General features: G+C 36.4%; 1 protein-coding gene across 1 annotated transcript in view; it reads right to left on the reverse strand.

Annotated features, from left to right (window-relative positions):
* The window catches only part of DIAPH3 (diaphanous related formin 3), a 221,911-nt gene that overhangs the window by 72,075 nt on the left and 130,691 nt on the right, over positions 1-19,145 (reverse strand). The window contains exons 23-24 of the mRNA XM_065055221.1: positions 12,639-12,764; positions 1,616-1,779 (exon numbers count right to left, since the gene is read on the reverse strand). Of these exons, the coding sequence (XP_064911293.1) occupies positions 1,616-1,779; positions 12,639-12,764 (290 nt within the window). The remainder of the gene's footprint in view (positions 1-1,615; positions 1,780-12,638; positions 12,765-19,145) is intronic.

Consider the following 19,145-nt stretch of genomic DNA (forward strand, 5'->3'; position numbering starts at 1 on the left):
CTTGAGAATGAGTTGCTTACCCACCAAGTTTGCAGAATAAAACAACAAGAAAAACCACCAAACTACTTTTGCAAAGAAAGTTCAAAGAAAAAAACAAAACTGAAAAAAAACCCACAAAACCACAACCCCACGGACAATCAACAACCGCTTCCTGCCCCCCGCCCCCCTTTACCAATCTGAATGTAGTCATAAATTACCAAGATAGTGAACCCCACTAATCTTAAACAAGAGCTATAAAAAAGTATTTCAAACTTATATAGCCATCAGTTTTCCTGAAGTTGTCCGGTTATTTTAATTTGAGGGATATACCAGACTTGCGTATGTATTCTGAAGTACATTCTCATGTAAATTATCCCTCTTCCAAAATAACTATGTTGACAACGGTAAAAGAACGTGCAATAATTTGGAAAACTACTAATTATAATGAAATTTGCCAAGAAGACTGTTTCTATGAAAACACTTTGGTGAGAAATTTCTACCTCACTTTTCAGAACAGTCTCTAGTAAAAACTCTTAAATCGTATTTTGGTGGAATTAAAAGCAAACGTACACCACCATCACCAAAATACTGAAGTTAAAGAATACTTATCTTATTACCAAAATTTGTAAGCATAATGGAAATGAGGTTGGCCTCAAAGAACATCTAAAGAAAAATAGAATTAGAATTCCAAAGTAGCTCAATATTTTAAGATGAGCCAGTATGTGCAAATGTTTGAATACACAATGTGGATGCTGCCCTGTAATGGAAGGACTGAGTTAACCTCCACATCTGTATTTTAGACAACCCTAAGCCAAAGCATTGCTGAGTTTGAATTATGCTTACAACTGAGCACTACGCAAAAGGAGCCAGCCAACAATTGCTTGTCTCAGCCTAATTAATGTCTGTTTCTTAAATGTAATTCAAACATTGAAAATTATAATAAAACAGCAGTTCTTAGCCTGCGCCCACCCCAATCATCCATTTAAAAGGGAAAAGAGGAAACATTTAAAATGCATAAAACCAAAATCCTAGATGATCTACTGTCACAAAAATTAAGGGTCCTTAGAAACAGCCTGAGACTGAGGAAAATACGCTAGTTTATTTAAACCAGGATAAGGAGCTTTGAGTTCCCATAGCAGGGAACCTGCTTACAGATGTAAACCTTGACACTCATCAAATGCTGCAGGCACAAGAAAAATCAAATGAAATAAAATTCTGGGCCTGGATTTTGCATGGGAAGAGCATGCATTATAGATATAGAATAATTGTTAGAATATTTATATTTAAGTAAATAACAAGCATCCTTTAAACAGGAAATGCAGTTGTATTTTAAAAAGTTAGTTTCAGACTTTTCCCCTTCAGGTTATGCACAAACATAAGAGGTTCACTTTTAAATTACATCAATGGCTATTAGGAATTTCCAATTCTTTCAGAAAGAAATAATCCACAACTAATAACTCAAAACTCTATTATCCTTAGGATATCCTAAGAATTTAGGATGTGCAAAGTCCAATTTCTGATATGAGTATCAGATGTCATTTAAGGAGGAAGAAAATTACTTTTAGTTTGTTCAGTAACTGAAATATTACAAAAATAATTTCTAAGAAACATTAGGCAGAAAATAAACAGACTGTACCATGAACATTGTCCTGAAGTTGTTCAAGTCTGTTAAAAACTCCTCCACTGAAACCTTCTTCAGATCAATGGCATAATATCCCATCACGTTCTGATAGAGTTTTTCCATGTTCTCATGCATCCGTGAAAGTTTCTGAAAATCTTCTTTGGCGTGAACTAGAAAGCTGTGCACTGCTGTTAAGGCTGCAAAAATACTCAGTAAATCCAGTCAAGCCCATGATTTTTACTTAACATTGATCTGTATTTCATACACATTTTTCATTTGCATCAAATGAAGTATCAAAAGAATTCCTTCCATATCACATATGATTCCTAGTATTTACTGTGCATATTCAGGCTCTGAACAAATCAGGGTGTTTTCATCAAATTTTCTCAGGCACTTAAAGATTATTCCATTATCATATAACTTTGCATGCAATGAGATGTATGAGGCTAGTCTAACTTCAAGGACCTAGGTAGTTTATTTAGTATCACTGTCTCCTTATTGAAGCTAAATATTTACTTATATAAACTACAATTTACATGAAATTTAGGTACAGAAACCAATAACTAACCTAGATACTTAAATATATAAAGAAACAGTATAGTTCCTACTACAATTAGAGTAAAAATACAAAAATTCATAACAGTATTAAAAGTAAAAATCATGAATGATTAAAAACTTTATCTTAATTATTTTTAAATTCTTTTGGAGCAACAGCAATGCCTACATTTCTGTTACTGGTGGCCAAATCAGGTATTTATGCTTTTTTCTAAGGCTGTTTGCAATGTCAACACAACTTAATTAGAGGTATAACAATAGAACTACTTCTGCACCAAAACACTGTGTAACATGAATGGAATAAAAACCTCTATGTTTATTCAAGACTTTTGATAATACAGTTTGTCAAAGAAGCTCAAAGAAGAAATACTGTGTGTAGTCATTTCCTTATGTAGGACGACTTCATAAAGTGTTTACTTTACTGGAGTGGTAGCTCAACAAATATTTACTTTCCATTATTTTCCTGCTGCATGAAAGAATATAAAAGACAAGAAATAGCAATTTTACCTTTACTCCCAATTTCCCACCCCAACTATTGCAGAAGAGAATTTGTATTTGTATACTTTATACTACAGATACATACACTATGGTCACTTTACTTTATGAAAAACAGGATTTTTAAACCAGTGCATTAAAATGTAAACAAGTAGAATTTTTGTCCAACATTCTGTTTTATATACACAGTAACAATTTACTGCTGGGTGAATGTTTTTACCCTTCAGGTTTTTTGCAATGCACTCTTCTTTTAGTTTTGTTCAGAGGCTGAATCCAATTTGAATTTCTGTATTAAATGTCCTTCCGTTTTGTCAACGTTGCTTTTAAAATACCAAGTAAGCAGTTAATGGTTTTATATTTATGATTTAGAATTCATGCTAGAAAGTCATCCAATGATGTTCTCGAACACATGCACGAAAGGAGAAAAAATGCACTTCCACAACATTCAAATGTCGCTATTATAGAATAATGGAATCATAGAACAGCTTGTGTTGGAAGGGACCTTCAAAGGTCATCTAGTCCAACCCCCCTGCAATGAGCAGGGACATCTTCAACTAGATCAGGTTGTTCAAAGCCCCTTTCAGCCTGGCCTGGAATGTTTTCAGGGATGGGGTATCTACCAACTCTGGGCAAAATGTTCCAGTCTTTTACCACCCTCAATGTAAGAAAATGTCTTCCTCATGTCTAAGCTGAATCTCCCTTGTTTTAGTTTAAAACCATTACCCCTTGTCCTGTCACAACATGCCCTTCTAAAAAGTCTGCCCCCATCCTTCTCATAGGCCCCTTTTAAGTACTGAAAGGCCACAATAAGGTGTCCCGGAGTCTTCTCTTCTCCAGGCTGAACAATCCAAACTCTTTCAGTCTGTCTTCATATCAGAGGGCTGAACACCTCTCCTATCTTGGTGACCTCCTCTGGACCCTCTCCAAAAGCTCCAAGTCTTCCCCGTACTGAGGCTCCAGAGGTGGATGCAGGACTCCAGGTGGGGTCTCACCAGAGCAGAACAGAGGGGCAGAATCACCTCCCTTGACCTGCTGGTCTCTCTCCTTTTGATGCAGCCCAAGATACTACTGGCCTTCTGGGCTGCATTGCCAGTTCAAATAGAGATGGCTGTTAGCTGGGTCTGTAAGGGCAGAACAGACTCCACTCCGACAGTCTTGTAGAAAAGGACTAATTAAAGCCTAGATTTCAGTGATTTGAAATGATACATCTCCCATCACCCCCCAAACATTTGATTTCCAACTTTCTCTTCCTTTAATAAGTCTCCTTAGCTAGTATGAGCTTCTCTCCATGCCTCTGTTGACTTCCAAGATGCAGCTCGTGAGCAGCTTCAAACTGCCTGTGTGGACCAGTCAACAACAGCTCAGAGAATTAATGCTGCTGGCCCACTTTTTCTTCAGCATCAATCCGAATCCCTCTCTTCTTCTTAGCTCTCAAGATGCACACAGAGCTTACAGGAAACTACCCTTCATAGTTGAGTTTCTTTAAAATTATTAAGGATGTTCAAAAGCTATCGGTGGGACAGCAAGGAAAGGTGGTAAGAGGATTTTTAAATCCTCTGATTTGTCAACGTTGCTTTTAAAATACCAAGTATGTACCAGCTGCCAAATATTAAATAAAAAAAGTAAGATGAGAAACTAGACATGAGAAAACACAGGTTAGGACCATCAAAAGAAATGTCAGCAGTTCAAAAAAATCCACTAAGTGAAACTAGAAACAAACATTGCTACATCCTGTTTATTTTTGATCCTATTATTTAGGATACTTATTTGTGATTCTTAACATTTCATTAACAGGACTTAGTGAGAAATAAACTATATTTTGCAAGTATGAGGTTGTTTATTTACACACAGGGTAAAGAGAAATCAGATAAATTTGTTTTGTTGTCAGTATGTGCAATGCCATACATCAAACATCCCAGTAACTTAGTTCAGTTTTCTAGGAAGGAAAACAAATTCAGAAAAAAAGCACTAAAATTATCCATAAAGTATATACTCAAGTTTGTAAACAAAGGATATGCCGGAGTATATAGAGAAAAGGAAACTTGGGGGATAGAGAAGTGAGAAAGAAGAAATTTCTGTGATATTCTGCAAGATGCAACTAAAGTTACAGCTATGTAAATAGAGTAAATAGAAATACATAGTGTATAAACTGCTTAGTTTATACGGTGAAAACTGACTGCTCTTGCATTTGAGATACATAATTTTAAACCAAAAATACAGCATTCCAGAAAGATCCTTTACTATCCAGTATTTTAATACCAGACATGATGAATCCTGAGATTTTTATTTTCCATTTGGTGTATCATGGGATACCTTAAGCTCTTGGCATTCTATTGAGACTGTGCTTCAATTTAGGCATTTTTAATAAGTCTTCTTCCTTTTTTGCTTAAATGTGGCTTTTGTTAGCCAGCACTAGCTAAACGGGAGACAACAGGGAATACTACTGAGTAGAGCAGTCTCAACTGTAATTATTATGAACAGGTTGATATATATGCATTATCAGCTACACAATTCATTTGCTTTGGATGAATGAAGACAGAAATATAGCAGAGCTGCGACACAGGTGGGAGAAAAGGAAATCAAGAAGTTTGGTATTTGTTAACTTTTTCTGAAGTTGCTTCACTTCACAGACTACCTTTATGGACTCATAGGACTACAGATCATCATACTGCTCATTAATGGAACAGGAAAGCAACGCAGGGCTGAGACGAGTCATATCTGTGGCAAAAGTTCTAACTGCTCTATGTTTTGTCTCACAATATTCACTGCAGCTCTTTTCATAGGGAATTGCTTGTCTGAAGTTTATACTGATTGTAATATCATAGAATCATATCAGTTGGAAGAGACCCTCAGGATCATCGAGTTCAACCACAACCTCAACTAAATCTGGCATTAAAACATGTCCCTGAGAACCTCTTCTAAACACCTTTTAAACACCTCTGGGGATGGTGACACAACCACTTCCCTGGGCAGCCTGTTCCAATGCCTCAAAACCCTTTCTGTGAAGAATTTTTTCCTAATATCCAATCTAAACCTCTCCTGGTGCAAACTGAGGCCATTTCCTCTTGTCCTATTGCTTGCGACTTGGGAAGAGAGACCAGTACCCTCCATGCTACAACCTCCTTTCAGGTAGTTGTAGATAGTGATAAGGTCTCCCCTCAGCCTCCTTTTCTCCAGGCTAAACAGCCCCAGTTCCCTCAGCTGCTCCTCATCAGACTTGTGGTCCAGACCCCTCACCAGCTTCATCACCCTCCTCTGCACTTTCTTACATATATTATGCTATATAAAAACACTAAAGTATTGCAGGCTAACTCAAGCCAAATAAAAGCAGCTGTAACCTTAGAGCAGATCACAAATAATGTGAACCTGTACCAAACATTTCCTTAGTAGACCCTATATTCACTGCTTGTGACTTTTTCACAAATTAACCTACATATTAAGTGTAGATAACTGAAAAGGAGTACTATTCTGCAGAAGAACAAAAGATGAACAAGTGCCCAGATGCTGCATACATTTTAGCAGAATCTTCAAAATCGAACTCAGATTGCTGCTATATTAAGCCAGTAACTGCCTCCATAAAAACATGGCAAACTTTTTGAAGACTGGTGTAAAGACTTTGAGGTCACTTCAAGACAGGATTTCAGCAAATGTTTTCCACTAAGGCTAAAGGGTGTGAATGTTCTAGGGCTCTGTTAAGGATTTCCCACATCAAGTTCTTCTGAAATCAGCTGCAATTGTCTAAAAAATGTGTCATAGGGATTTCCTTTTATATACATATAGCAGGTTCAACAGTAAAATTCCTTATCTGAATATAATAGTCCAAGAAACACATAAAAATGTCTAGATTTTTAAATTAGCACCTTCTGAGAAGTACTTGTCAAATAATACCTTTTCCTTGACTCACTCACTCCTACTTGCATCTATGCTATAATACTAAAACAGATTGCCACATATTTGTACCACAAAGAGCTGCTGCATCCAGTGCGTGCACTCCATATATTATGAGCAAAACCACCACTGCTAGCTGCAATATACATCTGAGGTCCAGATCAGATATTAAAGACCTGTATAAAGGATTTTTTTTTTACTTACATTTACATTCTTTGCAAAGCCCTATCTCACTACCCTCTTGACCCTCTCCCAAAGAGCAATATACAATCTTTTTTCACCTAACAAGGTCAGGTACTCTAATCTTCCAAAGTCCTTAAGATGTGATGACATCTTACAGACTTCAGTTTGTTTATGTTGCACAGAAGGAAGCTCAAAGTATGAGGCCTATTAAGTAACCCACAATTTAGAGGCAGCAGGTAGTCTCTTTCTCACAGCTGAAATGGGTTTCTTCTACCTCCCTTGAATCAGACTCTGACTTGGGTAAGCACTGCTCCTTCCTTCTCTTTTCACAATGTCAGCAAATTAACTTAAATAACAAGGAAGAGGAACAGAGAACTGATCAAAAAGAAAGGACTCTGTTCCTGTCTGAAAGGCAGCACCCAACTCATTTTCTCTCAAGTATTAGTTCCATAAGCTTCTGTGAAAATCACCGTTAATGCTCCATTCAGTGGTAGGCTGAAACTTGTCAAGAGTTTCCTAGTTGCTATTTAGAAAATCACGAGTTGAGAGCTGGGCTGATAAAGAGCATGTTGACTAAGTTACTTAATTAAGCTATTAACATGCAATACTCTTCATAAACCCACTAAATTTTTATTTTGAACATGCAAGTGTATCTTGTTCACGATGCTTTTCATTGAACATTTCACTCAACGGATTGAATACTCAAAATCAATATCAATTCAATATTATTTGATTTTCCTAACTAAAGTAAACAAAAGAACTGCAATAATATTAAAAACTATAACTTCTTTTCAGCCTCTACACATAAGATGACTGACAAACTAGCACTATCTAATATATAAGAGAAATATTCATAATTCTAGACCTTGTCAATAAAAGAGTGCGCCAACTGTGCATATATCTGACTTCCTAAAGAAATAAGAATGCTAATCAGTTCATTAGGGGCCTTTGGGTTGTGATATTTAGCGACAGGATGTAATAGCCTGCTTGTCCATGGAGCCTAATTGTACTCAGGATGAAAAATTATTTCCAACAAAGCACCATCCTTCCTTTTTCAGATTTCCTGCTGGTTTCTTTTTATGAGCTGCATGCCTTTCATGGCATCAGCATCATTCAGCTTTGCTTGTCATAGGAATAAAAGTGAAGACAGGTCCAGGCTTCATCAAGCTGTGCAGGATTATCTAACCTTTACATCAAACATTTTTTGCTTCGTAATTTATTGAAGTTCCTGTTTTTCTAAATGGGAGCTTCTTTAATTAGTGTGTTCACAGACTTTACTGGAAATAATATGCAACTTCACTCTTCTGAAATTACTGCACATCTGCAAGGAGAGGTAGTAGGTGAGGGCAAACTATTCCCGTTCATGATATTTACTATTCAAAATATTGTCAATTGTACAGTCTAATACCATGAAATATGTAGTATGGCTACTTTTACCTGTACCAATTTATTCTGAGTAAGACCAAATATTCATCTCACCTGTTTCTGACAGTAGTCAATACCCAATGATTAGGGAAAACAAGAAGAAAACTTGGTAAACATAGTGTGATCATTCAACTGATCTAGTATTTACTTTCTAACAGTCAGCACCCTAGTGAATTTTCTGAGCTAAAGCTACCTCTGGACTACTGTGTTTAATAGCTCCAAAAGTACTACTTTTAGCTAATTATCTAAGTCTTACACAAAATTAATTTACATTTTCAGCCTCTACAACATCCTAAAAGCAAATGCTACAGTTTAAATGTCTGTTGTGTAAGAAAACATTTCTGCTATTATGTTTTAACTTGCTGGACAGTATTTTACTTGAAAGGAACCTTGGCTATTAATAAGACACAATTAATATGCTCCTAACTTCCCTCTTGTATGGCATACAAAATTACAAGTATTTTTACTATATTTTCCTAGCTTTTTTGATTTTCCACTTTCAGAGTGCTAATTATTAAAATATCCCAGATGCAGAAACTATTGCCTGCTGCTGATCATTGTCACCAGTCTCTGCTCCACCAGTAAGTATACAGTATACTTCTTGAGATGGGGTGATGGAAGCACTCAAAATACAAGAGTATTACTGATTTTTAAAGCAACTTATTTGTTTCCTGCTTGCTCTTAACTATATTTGTTCTCAATTGTTCTGATGTAATGTTTTTCCTTCACACCTATTACTCCATCATTGAAGTTGACTTGTTCTTTTGTCAGCATCTGCCAGTTCTCCTTTTTTGAAGTGAGGTTTTTCTTCTTTTTTTTTTTTTTTTTTCTTTCTTTTAAGATAGTAATCGAGAAAAAAGTCGTTCCACTTTTGATCTAAGAAATCTATTTTCTAGCAAGTCTTTATTAATACACCTTGTTGAAAGACGCATGGAATTTCAGTTGTGATCTACTGACTGTCCTACCTTTACTGCTTGCTGTAAGAAATCTGCGAGGGATGGTTTCTCTTTACACAACCCACATTGACTCTCCCCCATCATATTATATCTCTCATATATAGATGTTGGTTTTGGTTTTATTCAGTCTTCATCAGTTTTCTTGGTACAGAAGCCAGACTTACTGCTCCACATCTCCAATCCTCCTTGCAGCCCTTTTGAAAAAACTCAGGTGCTTCTTTTCAGCTTTCATTCCTTTAGTGTCTTCGCGTGACTCAGTTCTTGTAGGAATCTGTAATCCAGCTTATATTTGAGTTCATTTTAAAATCTTTTCAAGTCTTCTGTGACCACTGGTTACTTCTGGGGATTTATTGCTATTCATTTTAAATTCTCCTTTAAAAAAACTTCCACTGACTCCTTCATCTGAGATCATCCTTCCACTCAAAATATTGCAGAGTGGGGTCAACTGAAGTTCTCCCCAGAGAAAACTGATGCAAAGAACAAATTTAGCTTTATGGCTATGGCTTATCTTCTTGGTACACATTGATAATCTAAGTCTTCCTTGGCAGGATTGTAGCTTTTGAGATGCTTGAGAAAGGTGACATCTATACCACCCTTTGCATTTCCTAAGATGATCACTATCCTTAAAGCAATCAGTAAACTGCTTTAATGCTCTTCATACTTGGGAGTGGAATTTCAATCCCTAAAAAAGTTATGTATTGACAAGGTCTGCCTATTTAGCCGATCTGACTTCTATTATATTTTAACCTTTCAAACTATTTCTCTACAACTGTGACTTAATCTTCCTAAATACAATTTATAACCTTATAGCACAATATTTTACTCCCTGACAAGAAGTTTCAGAAGTGCCCAATACATCAGTAACACAAAGGGAAATGAGGCATCCTACATAATATTTTTCTTTTTATTTTAGATCTTTGATATTAGCATAGAAGTACCTATTTATTCCTCAGCTTACTTTTCCCATGCTCTCTTTCTCAAGTGAAGCTATTTTTTTCAGAGTATTCTTCATGCATTCTCAACTGAACTTTGCTAATTCCTTTCATGTCTGTTTTATAGGTATGGAAGTTTTATAACCACATCTCCAAAGAATGCTGTATACTAAATTATCTGTTACTTCAAACTCTACTCCTCAGCTTAAAAATGAAAGGTTATAGGGTATTTGAAGTGCCAGCATCATGACTATTTTGGATTAAGAATAGTCTGTCCTTTTCCACAGGTTTTATTTCTCAATACATGCTTTTCATTCCTAACTTATTAGACCATACATCATTTTCTTAACCAAACGCAGACTTTGCATAGTCCTAGCAACATTTCTGAGAAAGCTATGATGGATATGTTTTCCTTTAAATTCCTAGCAATAGTTTATCTCTTGCCTTCAGGATCCCTTCTCCTAGTTCTGCTATTATGCTACTGGCTTCTTCAGGGACAAAACTTACATTTCACACTATAGAGACACCATGCTGGTGGGCTGCAACATATCTCTCAAAAACACATTGAGCTGGAAAAAAAAGCGAGCAACAAAAACAAACAGAACAACCTCACCAACTTCACAAAAAATCAGTAGCAACATTGCAAGGTTACAGATAGCCCACAGAGTCCAGAGAAGGCCTAAAGCTAAGTTGTGCACACTTTGCTTGCAGCTAGTCTACTGAAGAAGAAACTGGCCCTAATGCAGCAAGAACCAGTACATCCACTTGGCCTCAGGGTCCCTTGTCATCTTTTATTTAATGGTTTGAGATTAATCAATAGAACTGTCTCCTGAGTCTCCCTGCCTTTGTACACAGCATAGTTGTCTTCCAGCTAGGGAGCAACCTTACCATGCCTGGAGAGGAAATTTCTACCTGATTCTCTATCTGCTGATATTTCTGATTCCAGATTAGTCTTAGTCCCCAGCATATACGAACATCATCTGGTAGGGAGGTTTAAGTAAAAGAATGTGTTTTTATCTTCGTTAATTAAGTATCTTCCTGTCACAAAGATTTCTTATGAGGGAGGCAGGCAGGCAGGGAAGTTGGCTGCAGGATTTGGAATAAATAAATGGGGCAAAGTCTAGTTGGAGGCCCATACCTAGTGGGGTGCCTCAAGGGTCAGTACTGGGATCAGTACTATTCAGTATATTTTTTTTTTATATATATATATATATATATATATATATATATATATATATATATATATAAAATGTAATATATATATTCAATATATTCATCAACAACTTGCATGAGGGACTAGAGTGTACTATCAGCAAGTTTGCTGATGACACCAAACTGGGAAGAATGGCTGACACTCCAGAAGGCTGTGCTGCCATCCAGCGAGACCTGGACAGGCTGGAGAATTGGGTGGGGAAAAATTTAATGAAATATAACAAGGGCAAGTGTAGAGTCCTGCATCTGGGCAAGAACAACCCCAGGTTCCAGTATAAATTGGGGAACGACCTATTAGAGAGCAGCATAGGGGAAAGGGACCTGGGGGTCCTGGTGCACAGCAGGATGACCATGAGCCAGCACTGTGCCCTTGTGGCCAGGAAGGCCAATGGCATCCTGGGGGGTATTAGAAGGGGGTGGTTAGTAGGTCGAGAGAGGTTCTACTTCCCCTCTACTCCACCCTGGTGAGACCGCATCTGGAATATTGTGTCCAGTTCTGGGCCCCTCAGTTCAAGAAGGACAGGGAACTGCTGGAAAGAGTCCAGTGCAGGGCAACAAAGATGATCAAGGGAGTGGAGCACCTCCCTTATGAGGAAAGGCTGAGTGAGCTGCATCTCTTTAGCTTGGAGGAGACTGAGGGGTGACCTCATTAATGTTTACAAATATATAAAGGGTGAGTGTCGTGAGGATGGAGCCAGGCTCTTCTCAGTGACAACCAGTGATAGGACAATGGGCAACGAGTGCAAACTGAAACATAGGAGGTTCCGCCTAAATATGAGAAGAAACTTCTTCTCAATGAGGGTGACAGACACTGGAACAGTCTCTGGAGACATTCAAAACCCATCTCAACACACCCCTGTGTAACCTCATCTAAGTGTTATTGCTCCAGCGGGGGAACTGGAGTAGATGATCTTTCGAAGTCCCTTCCAATCCCTAACATTCTGTGATTCTGTGAAATGAGAAAATAAATTTTTTGGTTCTGTGGTTTCATATACAAAAACAATCACAGTGGAAATGCATACATCAGAAAACAAACACAGAGTGACAGACATCTTTTCCTAAGATACTCTCACATTAAAAAAATCATTTAACACTAAAATGAAGCGCTTAACATTCTCATTATAACTACTTTTCACTAAGTTAAGAAACTTATACACAGTGTAAAACCTGACAGTAAGCACTTTTCTCCACAGTCTATCCACTACAGATGAATCCTTTAATTGGACTGTTCATGTATTTAGTTTTGAGGGGAAAAAGTTACATTTTTTCAAAAATAGATGCTGCAGATTAGACGGAAGTTATGAAAAGAAATGTAAAGTTGAAAGTAAAGCAATTAAATTACTGTTTTGTTTTTTTTTTTTTCTTTTTTTCCCAAAAGTACTCCAAAGGATATTGACATTTTTGCTACAAACTTATCGTGCTTATCTTCAGGAACTGGAAAAGTCTGCAAATCCTTCTCAAGCTGTTGGAGTTGTCTCTCCATATGCTTCAGGCTCTTCTCCAGGTTTTCTGCTGAGACTAAAATACAGAACATTCATTTTGTTAACACCTTAAACAAGAAACATTGTTTGTAAAATACATGAGTTAAAAGCTCATCCAAATCAGCATACTACGTTTTTAATTCTGAAATAAAACCACACTGAACAAATAAAACACAAGATGGGGGAAGGGGAGGTGTCATTCTACAATGTTCAGCTCCCTTCACTTATGCGGTTGCCTTATTCTAATTACATGTATGCTGTTTGAACACTGCATCTTGTTTTCTTTTTATGCTTAAGGTTTTGCACTGCAATTAACACTCTTTTAAACATCCTGACATACACGTATGCTGGTCTGTCTTCTGATTTACCATAGGACAAGTTTTGAAGCTACTCCAAGAACTACTAAGTTTTCTTCCATCTCATTCTGCTAAAAGAAGAAAATAAGGACATTTGTATGGAAGGTCATAAAGAAAATAAGACCCTCAAAACACAGAGAAAATGGGGCTATTAAACACCTATGCATGAAACCTAAAACTCAATTCCGTAGTATGAAAGCATGATGCCTGGTAAAAAAAAAAAACAACAGAATTTGTCAAAGCGAAAGTGCTTGACAAGCTGGAGGGAAGAGCAAACACTTGAGAGAGTTTGGCAGAGCAAAACACAGACCTAGGAAAAAGAAAAGAGTAGAGATGAAACATCAGGGATTTATAGAAGAATGGAGAAAACGCGCAAATTTGCTGTATCAAAAAAAGAGAAATGCAACTTTCATCCATTTGAAGCAATAATATTTGATCTGTAAATAGATTATTAAAATACCAAGACCATAAATAGCAACCTGAGGATAACTCCTGTTAGCATGTATTCTACGTTAGACTTAGGTTACTGAAATCAGTCAAGATTTATTTCCTGATTGTTTATGAACTAAACTTAACATGTAAATATGTTCCATAGGAACAACATATATAGATAAGAACATATTCTGAATTTTAGTCTAATGACACAATATTTTTTTCCTTTTCTCCTTTATTTATTTAATTCATAATATGCTGTACCTATAATGGTAAAGCTGCTTTAACCTTTATCTAAAAAATCTTGAAAGAAAGATTTTTGGCCCTATGACCTTACTACTAAGATCCATAGTGGATCCACAAATTCATGCTCTGAGTAGAGTTATGTGATGGAAAATACAAGATACACACACTGAACACAGCTTTCTCTCATAAAAGTCTGACAGAGTGACTAGAGTAAAACGGTGCATAGCAGCTACAATGCCATTCATAGCAGAAAGGTTAACAAAACTATGAAGTGATCAATGGCAACCTGTTAAGATGGCAGTGTAAACTTAAAAAAAACAAACAAACAAACAAAACAAAAACAAAAACCCCCACAATTTGGAGACAACTTTTCTAAAAAGATTAAGGGAATATAAATGTATGTTCATATTGTAATTTATAACTCATCATTTGTTTTTTAAAATCCACTGTTTTCTCAAAAACACTGTTTTCCAGTTGAATGATAGAGTTGGCAGATCATCAGCAGGTACGTCAGTTGGCTTTGGTAGTTAAGAAACTGCCTTCTTTGGGAGGCAGAGCTAAAATTAGAAGCTGACAATGTTGATTACAGATGTGCTTCAGTCTTCACAGGTTCCTAAAACAAACCTGATTTTAATATAAAGTCATACTTCTGCTGCCATAAGAAGCCTTTGAGGTTAGGCACACAATTTTAAGACACTGATTTACTTAGGAAGCTGCCAAGAAACACAGACTATAATGCCTTGTGCTTAATCTCTCGATAGGAACCTTCACAATGTAGTTTGTCTTGCATAAAATGAGTTCACAGCAAAAAATTAAAGTGACGCACTTGCAAAATGTCAGAATGCTGAGACTTAGCAAGTACACAGGTTTAAAAAAATAAACAACCAAACAAAAAAAACACCATGAAAAAGCCTTCTGTATCAATTGCAGGTAGCAGCTGACTAACGGCTGCATCCTTTTACCCACCAACTCAGGGCCTAGAGTTGATTAACAGGTTGTAAACAAGAGATTTTTGAATTCTTGCTTCCAACAAAACCAATTTTTTATTTCAGTTCTTTTGACCTTGAACAGTTGTATATTTGATCAAGTATCTTTACATCTCTACCTTGTTCTGAAGGGTTATTTTACTCTGTCATGATCTTAAGCTGTTCCTGAATACAAAAATTCAACATTCCTTTGATTTCACAAGTGCACAATTGTCAGATATGTTTTCCTTTAAGGCTGTATTTCTGGTGACAGTCTCATGCAGAGGCTAGCTCACAATATGCTGATATTACTTTGGGACCATTGTCTTTGCAACTTCCAATTTAGCGAAAAACAGATGGAAAAAATCTAATCTGTAAACATAGGCAGCTATTCAACAAAAAGATCACATGAAAGAGCTGCAAGTCTTCCCTCGTGCCCCTCTAGAAGACATAGAATAAAATCTGAAGAGACACAGAAGAATGGCAGAAAAGGGAAAAAAAAATCCCTAACTTTATCCCCTAATCCTTGGAGGATTCAGATATAAACCCAAGCCAAACTGAAGTAAGCAACTCATATAGTAGTCTGGAAACAAAGACCAGGGATTTGAATGTTAGTGAGACCACAAACCCAAGTGTTTCGTTGAATACAACACATGTGTACCTGGACACTCTCACATCCTCTGATTTCTCATACTGCTATTTCAAAAAGGCTCTTGATATTTTTATAGGCAATAATTAGATTTCATGGTTAAAACAACTTTCTTTTTCAGGTTTCCTCTCCTGATTCAGATTTTCCAATACCATGGTTATTCCAAAAGTGTCTTCACCTGCTCCTGTTTTAAAACCTTTCTCCACAGTATTTCAGGTGATGACTCACATGCCCTTTTAATGTTTACATTACTATTTCTACATTTCTACTGGAAATACCTTATCTGGTTATCTTACAATAAAACAACATTTTTTTCTTGACCAAAGCTCTTATAACACTATCAAGATGCCTGATCTTGTACTTCATGCTATCGATTTTAATTTCTTTTACCCTGTTTTCTCAGGATCATTCAGTGATGACAACCCATTCACCGCCTTGGCTGGCAAAGCTATCTAACCCTTTGTCAGATATGCTCATTGGTTCAATAATAAACATTTTGCAATGTTCCTTTTAGACAGTACTTTATGCCTCTTCCACTTTATATTCTAATGAATATTCTCCACTTTTACAGAATACCAAGTGCTTTCCTGAAGTCAAAACAGATTTCATGTGTTGATAAAAAAAAAAGAAACTAATAGTCAAAGCTAGCAGATCAGTCTACTACCAATAAATTCATTTTAATTTTATGCCACTCTCATTAACCTCCACATGTTTGATTATACTTTCCTCTATGAACTTTCATATCATTATGGTCAGGCAAAAAGATGTGTAATCGTCCAAATCACTCTTTTCTCCCAGTTTCTTAATTATACTGTAGTCACACAACATTACTAAAGCCACAGCAAAACCTGATAAAACATATACTTACTAAAACATGTATTTATTAAACTTTTAGTTCTATATCTCAGTTCTCTCAGAATGCAGAAATGGAAACTTGTATTTACAATATGAGAATACTGTACTCTGAATTTTTTCTTCCAACAAATTTTTATGGAGGCATTTTTCTCTCCTCTCCCCCATCCCCAGATCATTATTCTTGCTTAAAATTAAAGCAATATTTCATCTAGTTTTGGGACTACACCTGTTTTATCTCAAAACCTAGAAATAATTCTCCAAAGCAAAATGCTACTACTGTGCTCTCTCATTTATATTGCTGTAAACCTTCTGCTACTTTTTGCAACAGATATTTCAGAAATCCTACATGCTGCCCACCCTATATGACAATTTTCTTGAATGGTCACAATCTCCATATCAACAGAATCTTCTTCTGCCTATAGACAATTTGCATCCCTTGTGCTATTCTGGTCCCTATAATCTGAGGAGAGTGACAGTAACAAGTCTGATACAGAAAACTATATCATGTTATGTAAAAAACAGAAATCTGAAAATATATTATTGATTTCGCCATTTGAACTTCATACTGGCCTGATGGACAGAGTTTACCGAATTTTTTTTTTCTTTTTTAATTGCCAACGTATTATTGATGTAACATTTAAAAATAAAGTTAAATGACAAAATATAGCCCCAAAAACCTCCCAAAAACAACAACAAAATCCCTGTACTGTTAAGACAGTTTAGACCACTAAAAGAAATATTCCAAGGGCAAAATATTAGAAGGCGGAATAAGGTCTGGTTGGATACACTCGCTGGGTGTCACAGAACACTGAAAATAGAATATTTATGCTTTATTTCTCCCAACGTGATGCTTTCTCTTGCCTTCTACAGCCATTTTCTACCTTTTTGCACCCCCCACCTTTTTCCTTTTTTTTTCCCTTGGTGTGTGTATAACAGTGTACAACACTCTTGATGAAATCCAATTTTCCCCAAAACTCTGACAATGCCATTGATGCCTGAGCCCTTGAAATTGCTGTAGACAAAGCAGACTCCAGTTGCACACATGAAAGAAGCAGCTCTCTAAGTAGCATTTAATTTATTTTGTCCTATTTCGAACTCAAATTTAAATATAAGCAGTCTAATGCAGTTTGACTGGTAAACAAGGCATAAGCATTTTTGTACCCAGTTACCCAGTAATCATCATACTATTATCAGTAGGAATATGCTTCAGACCTTATCCTAAGTGTGCCCTTTACTACCTACACAAGAGCTCTGGCCTGCTAGACATGTGATAAACTTCTTTTGGGAACCTCTTGGGTGAAGTGCAGCTTGACACCACATCTTTCTTTTTACAGTGCACAGTTTAAGTTCAGAACTTGAAAATATAGGCAAACTGAAAACAGAAACCTCTGAATGGCAAACAAGTCACCAATGGTCAGTTATTCATCCTTGGACTGATATTGAAAGAAAGAAACAGCTGCAAAGATAAGAGGTAAAAATGGCCAAGCAACATTCCTCAGTATTGCTCAGCACACAGTGATACGGTGCAGTGGTGGACCAAAAGCTGCCAAGAGACAGAATCTTAAAAGAAGAAATCAAACTGGGAGGAGGGAAGAGAGAGAAGACCTTCACATCAGTTGCACCTTCCCTCACTGAAGAGCCCTTGAGCCTCATCACCTCGACTCGTGGGGACCGGCATCACAAAGCACTGTGCTGGCTGCACTGGATTCTGTTCCCAGCTAATGAAGGGTATGATTGTTAATAATTAACTGCTTGGAATACACAGTAACAGTGATTAACAATTATTAAGAAGGAACAGTTAGCATGAAATGTTAATGAATAGCAGTCTAGCAAAGTTTAAAACGGAAGTTTAAAACCAGACAGATTTATCAGCATTCTCCACAATCCCATCACCACAATCTCTGTCTCCCTGAGATAGATATATAGGTAGTGAGATACACAAACCCACACATACATATATATATATGCACTTGCCACACTTCCCTATTCATTAAATTTAAGCTTTCTCTCTTTCAAGAATCTATACACCTGCACAATGTATTCAACTTTTCTATTCCATTGCCCTTTCTGCCATTTTAAAGTTTCTTTTGCAACTGATTTCTGCATAACCAACTTGATATTTTTCTTTGTCTTTTACTAGATATCTACATGTTTCCTTTATAGATTATCAATAAACTTTTATTTGTCTTAACCTCACTGTCACTTAAAACGCTATACAGCAATGAAATCTCTCAGTATCATCCAGATATTTATACCCAGTCGAATAAATATGAAATTAAAAGCATTGTACAGCTTTAGGCGAATCCTGGTCTGTCTATATGTTTTAATAACTGGGTGCTCAAGGACTACACCAGGTGCTGACCATGATATTTAACTGTTGGATCACTGGAAGATAATAAAAAAAGCTACTTCCAAGGACTATTGACATACTTCAATATTGTATAACAAATTCAAATGTTGTTTTGGTAAAAACGTGCAAATACTCAAATGCTTAATATTTGTTTTGCTAATTCATGGTTGCAAGAGATGCAAATACTTCCATACCCTAAAGGAACTAGAATATTTCACTCATATTTCAGCAATTCATGGCATAATTGTATCTTAAAATTACTTGCCAGATAGCAGAATTGTGCACAACTTAAAGCTACGAACATTAAGACAAAAAGTACTTTGCAGTAAGTATATAACAGTATTGCGTATGTTCCATCATCTTTTAAAAACAAAATGTTTATATTGTGAAATGTAATCATACAAAAAAAACCCAAAACAACACAGAAGGTGAACTTATTTTCAATAAGTTCAATTTATTATACAATAATAAATTCAGACATGAATATGGAAAGTCTGTAGTATGCCAATGTGTCCCAATACAGCAAGAGTTGCTGATCCATTACAGATATAGACAGGGGTGCAAA

Source organism: Columba livia, chromosome 1 (genome assembly GCF_036013475.1).
Source record: "Columba livia isolate bColLiv1 breed racing homer chromosome 1, bColLiv1.pat.W.v2, whole genome shotgun sequence".
Lineage (NCBI taxonomy): Eukaryota > Metazoa > Chordata > Aves > Columbiformes > Columbidae > Columba > Columba livia.